The following is an 11,168-nucleotide window of genomic DNA, read 5'->3' as shown; positions in this document are numbered from 1 at the left end:
ATTAAAATTTCATGAAAATGGCTTAATTTAAAGTGCATGTTTCCTATATGTTTTTGTGGTGTAACATGTCCGCTATCTTTTCATATCCCATCCTAAAAGTACCATTAAAAATATGTTTATAAAAAGAAAAAGTTCATTTTCACATTATTGACTTTTAAGGAGGAGCAAGGTGCATATTAAAATTTCATGAAAATGACTTAATTTAAAGTGCATGTTTCCTATATCTTTTTGTGGTCTAACATGTCCACTATATTTCATGTGGTTGTTCAAGGATTTAATTATTATGTTGGCATAATATTGAATGAAGTAGATTAAGGGAATATGGTTTGTGGTAGATTGAACAAGGGTATGATGAGGAAGGTTAATTGTAATTAACATTTACTAATTTGTAAATTAAGTCTTTTTAATTCTAGTTAAAACTGAGATCATATTAAGATCGTTACTAGTATATTCCAATTAATACATCACTTTCCAAATAAAGATATGTGAATCCTTATATTTTCTTATGAAATGCTAGAGTACAATAGCAAAATACACAACTTGTAGCATTTTTCTTATTCACATCAATGAATTCGACTATTTCTAACAACAATATACATTTTCTCTTCATAAAATTTGTTCTAAAACTATCTCCTTCAACTTATGCATAAGTAATATTTGAAAGAAATAACAAGTAAATTTAAAATAATTTAAAATGTGTAAAAGAATGACTATTTATCAACTATAGTGGAAAAGTCATCTTCATGGGTTCAAGCACCATTGTGATTCACATCTTTTTAGTAAAATGCACATTGCTTTTCAAACATTGATTCAGGTTATGCATTAATTAGTTCAGGATTTGTTCAACTTTTCCATTGACTTATAGAAATGTAGATATGACGACCACTTTAGGGAGGATTAACAAATCTTAGAGTAAGTTTCAAATTTGTTTTGGCTATTACTGGTGCATGAGAGACGTTTTTCTTGTGTGTCCCTAGGTTAGCATTAACACACTTCCTTTCATACAAGCTTTGAATTATGAAAATTGGCCACTAGTTTCCATAAATTAGTATATAATGATCATCTATGAAGAAAAATATTTAAGGTTTATTTTGTAGGGTTTATTTGAATGTAATGCCTTATATGTACAACCCTTTGTGATTGCAAGGTAGTTTTGACTTAGTTGTGGGATTTTTCATTTTGGATTCTAGTTTGGTAATGCACTCGTTTTTCCACTTCATTTAATACATTCAAACTATAAATGGACATAGAAATACAAATTTATATTTTGGAATTGTACGGATTAGTGTATTATTAATTTGTATTTCCTTCTGCCATTGATTACATATATGTACACATTATTATGAAATATCACCTCTTAATCATCCTAAAAATATAAAAGACATCCTTAACTTACACATGCATTTGTTATCCCTTAACTCTCTAATTAGCCATGACTATGAAAATGACGTATATGATTGTTTAGTATGAAGTATATGGTATACAAACAAGAGCCAGGAACTTTGTAATTGTAGTTTCTTTTATGGTGCATGGTTCATGCACTAGGCTCTAACATATTATATTATCTTTATAGGAGTAATCTTTAGGATATGCTCACCATTTTGAGGTTTCATGTAATAGACAAAGGTCTCAATAAGCCCGTGGAACACGAGTATTATAACTAACTCTTACATTTGAAGTGATTGCTTTTAACCCAAATTTTATCCTTGTCTTACAATCCTATCCTAGTTGAACAAATCCTTAAAGTGATGCTCATATCCCACTTGTAAGTCAAAAACTCCATTTTTAAATATTGTGTGGTTGTTTGGGGTGATATGCATGTCTCGTGAATTTCAAAAGTAGTTGTTATGGATTTATTTACTCGTTTACAACTAGCCTAGGCCATGCCCTAATCTCCCTTATAGATCAATGATTTCTTTTGCAATCCCTATGTGGTGGTTTAAGGATTTGTGTATGGCCTATGAGTGATATAAGGCTCTATTAGGTCTTAAGTCCATATTTTTTGGGCACTCTAAATCATTTCCCAAGCCTTAAGTTGTGAAAGTTAATATGGTGCTCTTATCTATATTGTAAGTTAAAGATTCCCTCTACAGGGATTTTTTATGTTTTGGGATCGTATACAAGAAATTTTCCTACATGAAGATTACATTTTCAATATATACCTATACTTGGCATCTCCCACCATTCCACCACTGAAATGATTTTTACCCCATTGATGATGCAAGCTTGAAACTTATGTCCCATTATAATGACATATTGCTTCTAAGATTTTACAAATTACTAAATTAAAAAGATCATAAATTTAAAAAGAAAAATATAATTATGTTCATAAGCGTGTTTATTTTGGAATTGGGTTTCTATAATTTTAATTTATTTGTGTGAAAAAAGTTGGGTGGACAATGAAAATTTAACCTCAAAATGAGTTAGGGGCTTCTTGAAAAAATCATTTCAAATTTTTGATTTAAACAAATTAAATTTGGGTTGGAGTTATGAATTTTGGACATGTCATAATAGTAATCCAGAGTATTGGCCAATGGTATTGTAATAAAGCTTATTTACAAGTTACATATTTTTTCAATGTATATATGTGCGACTCATATATGAATTTTTTTATAATTGATAATAAATATTAAAAATAATAATAATTTAAAATAAAGTCATAATTTTTTTTTTTCTTTTTTAATGTGAGCTATCTCATGAGCCACATGTTTTGATGCCTATGCATAGTTACGAGTCATTAATTTATATAATTGAGCTACTCTTAATAGTATAATTTAACTTTCATGACCAAGATGGAATTTGACGATCAAATTGCCCACATGGTGGTTTGGCTATCTAATATAAGCAAAAAAAATTGGTCAAAATAATCAAAATGAAACAGAAACAACCAAATTGATCAATGTTTCAAAAATGTTAATGAGAGTAAATAAATAAATAAATAAGATTATTTTCGAGAGTAAATCACAAATAGATTTTCAAGCCAACATGTTTTGAACCACTTACTAATATAGATGGATAGCTCAAAAGGAGATCTAATATATAGTAGAGATGAAATGAGTAATCCCAAAAGTCAAAATGTTTTATTAATATATTTATTCATTAATCCATTATTTAATTATAAAGATGCAACACATAATATCAATAGTCATCTGAAATTGATTTTCAGGATCATTAAGATTTGGTTGACTTTTGGAACCATCTAATGTAGTTTATCCTCACAATTTCTTATCAATATGGATCACAAAAGTCTAAGATCTACCAATAGTTATAATATTTTATTAAATTATTTATTTATTAATTGATAAAAAAAACCTTAAAACGAGAAAAATAAAAATAAAAGAAAAACCATAAAAATAGGGAGATTTTAAAAAATCTGAATAAAAAATCTATAAAAGAAATGAAAATCAATAAAATTAAATTAAATTAAACAAAAGAAAAGGAAAAAGTAAAATAAAAACAATAATAATAATAATACAAAAGAAGCACAAATATTTATTTAATTTATCTATAATTAAATGAAAAGTAACCTCCATAAAAAAATACAAAGTCAAAATTAGAAAATAACCATAAAAGAAAAACACCATAAAACTAGAAAAAATATTAAAAATCAAATAAAAAATGAATAATTTTTTTTTATAAAAAAAGTGTCAAATTACCAAAAGTTTTATAAAAAAAGTGTCAAATTACCAAAAGTCAAATGATACTAAAGAGAATTAGAAAGAAACAATTGATTGGAATAAAAAATAGATCAAATAAAATAAGAAATATATACAGGAACTATAGAATCAAATCAAGATGATTAGAATTATAAATTATTTTACTTTAAAAATTAAATAAATAATAATAAATTTTAAAAAATAAAAATAAAACTTAGGAATAAAGAGAGGAGATCTAACAACAACTTAACTTCCAACTATCATCTCTACTAAGTACCTTAGACTTTTTTACAATTATTGTGATGGAAGTGATCAATGGGGTGCTTAGTCTTCTCTGCATATTTCACTAAAGTTGAGGAGTTAATCCTAGAGTGTTTTATGTCTGCCGCATTCTTTAATCCTTAATTAATGGAACGATGAGGATTTAGTCCTAGAGTGTTTTATGTCTGTGGTTCCATTAATCCTAGCTTGTTTTATGTCTACCACATATTCATTAATTAATGGAACGACCAATTTCTCCAATATAATTAATCACACTATTAATTATATTAAACACTCTAGTAATTATATTATAAACACTCTGCTAATTATGTTGAACGCTTGAGTTAAACGCTGTCAAGTTAGAAAAAATCATCATGCTTCAATAAGATATAAGAAAATGACAGCTGCGGACCATTCCCAACAATATCACATCTACATATCCCATGAGTATGTGCACGTGCATCTATATTTCCAAGGATATTGGAGAAGACATATCTCGTTGGATCGTCTCAAAGTGCACATCAGTTAATGGAGGTGCTACATTCATGTAACGTACAAAATCTTCCTCCAACTTTGACCTTGTGAGCTTCCGTGCTTTTTCACGTTCTTTAAACGATTACTCTCTCCAAATCTTATCGCTAACATCGCGTGTATTCGCCCATATTTTGCATCGTATTGTCTGTAGATATCTGACCCCATTTACTTTCTTTTTGGTATCATTTTCCATGAGTGGTTTTCGTTTTCAGAAGAAGAAGCTGGGTCGGTTCGTTGATCCCATGGGATAATATGAAGGGAACTGGGACCGAATATAGAGCTTATAATTCCCAATTTAAGGCATAGATAGTCAGGCGATTGATTGATCGATCAGTTAATTTATTGATATGGCAGAAGGGATTGGGAATCAGGGTGCTTGTGGGAATGCGGAGGAGAAATATGGAGTCAGAATCGAGAGGCGCCCCTCGCAGTCTCGCTTGTCTGATCTCGATATTCGCTCTTGGCCTAAGTAAGTTTCATCTCTTCATTCATTTCCTTGTTATGTTGTTACTGATCAATATATATAGCTCCTGTGTATGAAATTATGACGGGAAGGTACATCTGTTTGTCCAGATTTAGGTTGAGGATCTTATGAATGCATAGAGTTTAATACTCATGAAAAAATTCTGCATTCCCTGTAATGAACTTTCTTCCCAATCATGTATATTGGTTGGCCGAAACATACGGCACACGGGTTTGAAAACTGAACTCAAAGCATTTAGTGTACCCAGTAATGTATATGAATTTTGTAAGTTTTTCATGGTGATTTATCAGGTTGAACTTAAATGGATTGCATATTTTGAAATAGAGTATTCCAGGAGAGGGAGGTCAAACAATAGAGTATTCCAGTAATATCTTGTCAAATTTTGAAATATTTCTAAAATTTGCTATGAACATAAAAATAGCCATGTATTCTGCTCAAGCCATACAGTTTAATATTCCTATCAAAATGAGAAATAGATTTTTAAGAATAAATATTTTCAAAATTTAAGAATGAATATTTTGAAAAAACATTTTTTTAAGGATGTTTTTAATGAAGGGTATTTAAACTAAAAGTATAAGTTAACTAACAAAATGCCCAGCAATATTAAGGACGGCCAAATCATGAAGCAAACTCCTTAACTATTTCGTGTGTAACAGATGGGCATGTCCTCCAGGCAATTTTCCCCTGAAATTCGACGCAGAGGAGACATTTTACCTTGTGAAAGGTAAAGTGAGAGCATATATGAAAGGATCTTCAGAGCAGTACGTGGATTTTGGTGCAGGAGATTTGGTGGTCATTCCAAAGGGGATAAGCTGCACATGGGACGTCTCTGTAGCTGTGGACAAGCATTACAAATTTGAGCATTGACTGGCAGTCTATCAGCCTGTAATTCGATATTCGTGGCGCCATACTTTCCACGAAAAAACAAAAAAACACCTAGCAATACTTGTAATTTCGCTGAAGATTGGTAGAGATGTGGCACTCATTATTTGAGGTTACCAAAATGTAAATCCTAACGTTTGAAAGTATTTGTCACGAGTTGCAAAATTGCAAATGTACAGAGTCATGTTTATCAAATACAAGCAAACCCGCCTTTTATGAAGATTAAGTTTTTGCATTGTTGTCAGCGTTTCACTTCTTTGGGTTTTTTTAATTTTTAGTAGCCAACTATGAATGGTGACTTAGAGACTTGGTATTATGACGCAATTAGGGGATTTTTTTTAATTTTTAGTAGCCAACTATGAATGGTGACTTAGAGACTTGGTATTTTGACACAATTAGGGGACTTAGGTCCATTGTTTAATTATTTTTTCTTCGCTTTGAATTCCAACCTGTTTCTCCCTTCATACGCTTTGATAAGATGTTTTCGAGACCTTATAAAAATAGAGTTAGAAGCTTATTTGATTTATAACTCCTCTATGCTTGTCGAATTGGCCAATAAAGTTGATCTTGGTGGAACACCCTAACAATCAAACTCAAAATACTGAATTTTATAAAAACAACAACCAGTATCATAAACGAGCGGCTCGTGAAGTGTAGAGTCAATTTAATTGATCATCCGAGGTACTCTAAATAACGAGACGAGTCTGGAGTTGTTAAGTACAGTGAGGTGACTTGTTTGGATTCATTGACATGAATGGCGTTATCTAGTTTTCTGTTTTCTTTCAACCTTACTCTCTAGTACTTCCAGTCAGACCGTTCCATGTGTTTTTCATTTTTCCTCATTTGCATGTGAGGTCTTTGATACACATGTGGTGAACTATGGGTATTGCGTAGGTCTCTTTCTCCAACCTTACCCTCCAAATCTTCCAATATGTCTGTGACACCATTCGATGTGCGTCATTTTTCTTTGAAGATATTTGAAAGTGGGGTTTTTATAGAAAATTAGATTATTGGTCAATATTAGCTCTTAAAATTTTCGCAATAAAGATCAAATCCCTTTTCATAGTAAAAAAAGTTTGTATATGGGCAAGTTTGATAAACACTGAGTTAGGATGGGCGTATGTTAATATTAATATTAGACATGATAACAAAATTAATATTTTCAAATATTACAACTTTATGGGAAAATATTAATGTCATTAAAATTTTTAATATATCTATACAACATAATTTTTACTTTAAAAGACTCATTTTATAATATTTAATTAAAAGAAATATTAAAATATTTTGGAGCAGAATTTTCGATTCTTTGCCTTGAATTGTATTGTAATTTATTTATCTATATGGTTATTTTCATTTTTGTTTTGGGTCGACATTAATTTATTTTTTATTTTATGTTATTGGAGACGTGACATACTTACACATCGCCTACATATTGGGCTATAGAATGCACCTCTCGAAGAAAGCCCCATATGTAGTAACATGATGGAGAAGAAAGCCCCATATGTAGTAACATGATGGATAATGTTATGCTTCTCCTTGCCATTATGTATGTTTTCAAAGTGTTTTCTTCACATTTATAGTACTCAAGAAGAAAGCTAAATTGCTTAATTAGATATTTGTCGAAAATGATTATTAGAATTTTTTTATTCATAAACTCATTTTTCATTTGAACATTTGAAAATATTAATTAGAAATTTTGATTTCCCTTATAATGTTAATTATAAAATGTGATGAAAGAGCAATTGAGCTTATACCATACTTACGAATTTGACAAGAACCCTTTCAAGGTTCTAATTTTTTTTGTCGCAATGAATGCTTTTACCCATATTTCAAAAAGTGCTTCTCTTAGAATCACCTTTTTTTTAAATTAAAATTATAACTTTTTACTACCATGGTCTTAAAATCTCATAATGTTCCAAACAATAACCTTAAATAAAAAATGGTGCTAGCAATAGTATTCTTTTATTCAGCGTAAAAAGTCCAACCTGTTTGAAAATGGCATTAGATCAAACCCCAAATTGGAAAGTGGTGCTACTAATATTTCCCTTTTTTGGTGATTTGAATTACAAGTAGTTTGAAACTATGGTTTTGAAAACCAGTATTATTGCAATCAAAATCATAAAACCAACCCTTGGTTTGAACAAATGTGTTATTTTTAGAACTGTTTTCTTAGGATTAACATTGTAACATTGTTGAAACCATAATCTAAAAAACTAATATTATTAAAATAAATGACACGGTTTGGCTTTTTTTTGTTTATTGTTTATTTTTATATATATTTGTATACTCGCAGAATCAACAACTAGTTTGGGTGCGTACTCATGTGGTACAAAGTCAATTTGACTGCTACCGCTATAACCTCTAAGAACACCAACACAACCCCTTAGGCGACAAACAAATCTAAGTAGGGGTTTGAAACAATCACATCAAAAGGAGTGCTTAAATAGTACACTTTATTGCGAGCTGATCTACACCCTGAGAACAAAGGAAAAACAACTTAAATCCGATCTAAACCCAGGGAACAAAGAAAAAACAACTTAAATAGAAAACGAAATATGGAAAAATAAAAATTCCTAAAAAAATAGTGAACATTTATTATTATTATTATTTTAAATAGAATTTAGAAAACATATTGTAAAAATAATTAAAAAAATTGAAAGATGTTGAGGACGCTTGAGAATATTCCATACCCTTGATCCTCCTAACCTACTACAACATCTTCTTAATAATTTTCGAAGTACCTAGATTTTAAATATGATTCCATGGTTGTGTTTTACAATGCAAGGGCTTTCTAGTGGTTTCTTCTATATCCCAACCTAAGTTCTAGTTAAAGAGTTGTGCCTATTGGAAGTAAACAAACATAGATCCATCCTAAGTATGAATCTAACATGAGATGAGAGGGATCAAATTTCTTCATGTGCAAACTTTTTTAGAGTAAAAAATACAATGCATTAATTTTCCTTGTTTAAATTGTATTTTTGAATGCTAAATAGAGTACATGTAGGACCAAATATAAAATTTAACCATAAAACATAATTTTTTTCTATATATAGATATGTATGAAGTTGATATCGAGATAAATTACTTAAAATAGATCTTCAAATAGTTTATTTTAATCTCTTGTTGAAATTTATTGAAAAGTACAAAATTTAAACATTTGATTCACATAACTTTTTTTACTTCTAATTACTTTATAGCATATTCATTTTTTTTAATTATTATAGCCGATATTATTTTTCTATTTAGAACATGATTTTTATTTTTATTTTAAAAGTGCACTGAGGGACAGACAAACTTACACATCCCCTCATATTGGGCTGTAGAAGGAGCCTCTCAGCTCAATTATTGCCTAGTTTATTTCCTTTCACTATTTTAGGTGTATTTTTTTCATACCGAGTTTGTTTCACATTTTCAATATCTCATTGGAAAGCTTTATCCAATCACTTCTATATGAGATATCTAAGACTATATGTGTTTATAATCCTTAAAACATTTTACATTTAAAATGTCATTTATGTCATCAAAACTTCCTTGGAAGTTTATGACTTGGAAATTTGGTAAAAGTTCCAAAAAATTATTAAGTTCTTTTGCTACTATGGCACTCAGAATTCATCAAAACCCTCTTCAACTCTATTTGGTAACTCCTAAAAAGTATATGGATGGTCTTAATGCACTCTCCTCTCAAATGGAAAGAATGTGTGTGTGTGTGTCATAGACACACTGACCCACCTTTTAGTTTCCATTAGACACGAACCTACCAAGCATGCCTTTCCTTGGACAATGGACACACATTTTCTACTATGGAAGATGCTCAAGGGTCCCAACCAGACATGGAAGGGGCAAGCCATACAATAGAGACCATGAGTAATCTCAAGATGGACGTACTTAGGAGTGTTTTTTAGGGGAGAAATTTTGTTAATTGGCCTTTTTTGGACTTTTTTGGGAAAACAATATTCACCCAATTGGTTAAAAAATCACCTATTTTTTTACATATATATGATTAAATTGACGTTATCGACCAAAAATTTCCTAGTTTTAATTGTAAATTACATGTTTTTTTGTTGAATAATCTCGTACATTCTATATGTGTTATTTTTCAAACTAGAATAATCACCTATAATACTATACTATACTATAAGGATAATTATGAAAGGTTGATCATGGCCCAAGAGCAAAGAAACCATATTAAAACTCATTTTTTGCAAAGATTAATTCATTTGCAGAGGTAGATAGGAAAGAGATCTAATTTAGGTTAGGAAGAAGAACACAACTCTTAAGTAAAAATGGAGGATGCTAGAAGTTCAAGGTATTTTAGGAGTGTCGTAGACAACAACATCACTCACTAAGACATTCAACCAAGGATACTTATGATTTTTTAGAGTTTTGTTAGTAGCCTAAGCATATCACCAATTAAACATCAAAGAAGGAGGATTGCATTGAATGATTTACAAAGAGATATTAGGAATATTTAGCCTCCTACCTTTGATAGTAACCATAAGAAGGGTGAGGAACCTAAAGCTTGGTTATTGGGGATGAAGAAGTATCTTTAATTGCACAACTACTCATACAACTTGGAGGCCTGAATTGCAATTTATCACTTATAGGGCAAGGCATCGATATGGTGGCTTCAACACAAAGAAGCCATGTAGAAATTATGGTGTAGATTTGCAACTTCTCATGGAATTTGAATCAAAATCACAAGACACAAAACTACTCTACTGCTCTGTGGAATTTAATTCACAATTTAGAACATCAATCACAAACATGCAATGAGAAATAACACACATGCATAAAATATTTTTCCAGGCGAAAGCAATCTACTAAAAAGCCCTAATACCTACTTGTATTAATCTAATGACTAGACATGTATTACAATTTCTAGCTCAATTTGAGCTCAACATGCAAGTGAATTACCTATCTCTTTGCTCATTGAGAAACACTGACCTAGACTTAGTCAATTTATGTCTCTTCTTAAGCCCCTATTTCCTTACGCAATTCCTGAGGAAATTTGACCCCTATTATTTAGGAAGTTCCTCCAAAATTCTTGTGAAATTCCCAAGGTTGATCATCTGACTACATGCAACACATGTACACTCAAGACTGGTCTACAACTAATGTTACACTACCTTGGAATCTCCACCTCAACTAGGTAACTCAAATTCTCTGCATGTATTATCTATTTTGGGTTTATTGATCAATTAAATGGATGATCAGTAAGTTAGATTGAAGTCACACTACACAGCTGACCTTCCACTAGTTCCTCTAATAGTTAGAACTAGTTTAACTAAACAATACTTAATCTAACTGAATTAAATTGCTACAAATTAGCAATCACTCATGCTTAATTG

The 11,168-nt window shown here is 30.5% G+C and overlaps 1 protein-coding gene across 1 annotated transcript; it reads left to right on the top strand.

Annotated features, from left to right (window-relative positions):
* Window positions 1–4,798: 4,798 nt before the first annotated feature.
* On the top strand, window positions 4,799–5,880 carry LOC149150378 (uncharacterized). The gene is made up of 2 exons (XM_089445193.1): window positions 4,799–4,920; window positions 5,592–5,880. Exons 1-2 carry the CDS (start codon window positions 4,799–4,801, stop codon window positions 5,800–5,802), a joined length of 333 nt encoding a protein of 110 aa, XP_089301319.1. The 3' UTR covers window positions 5,803–5,880.
* The last annotated feature ends 5,288 nt before the right edge of the window (window positions 5,881–11,168 follow it).

This window comes from Pinus tabuliformis, chromosome 9 (assembly GCF_031772625.1).
Source record: "Pinus tabuliformis cultivar Carrire ecotype Pingquan chromosome 9, CPIR1, whole genome shotgun sequence".
In the NCBI taxonomy this organism is placed as follows: domain Eukaryota; kingdom Viridiplantae; phylum Streptophyta; class Pinopsida; order Pinales; family Pinaceae; genus Pinus; species Pinus tabuliformis.
The sequence above is the reverse complement of the archived record's forward strand: the minus strand, read 5'-3'. Positions and strand labels throughout refer to the sequence as shown.

Excerpts from the sequence above, each read along its gene's own strand:
- LOC149150378 (XM_089445193.1), top strand. The coding sequence starts at position 4,799 with ATGGCAGAAGGGATTGGGAATCAGGGTGCTTGTGGGAATGCGGAGGAG. Across the intron at positions 4,921-5,591 it reads GATATTCGCTCTTGGCCTAA|ATGGGCATGTCCTCCAGGCA; the intron begins GTAAGTTTCATC and ends CGTGTGTAACAG.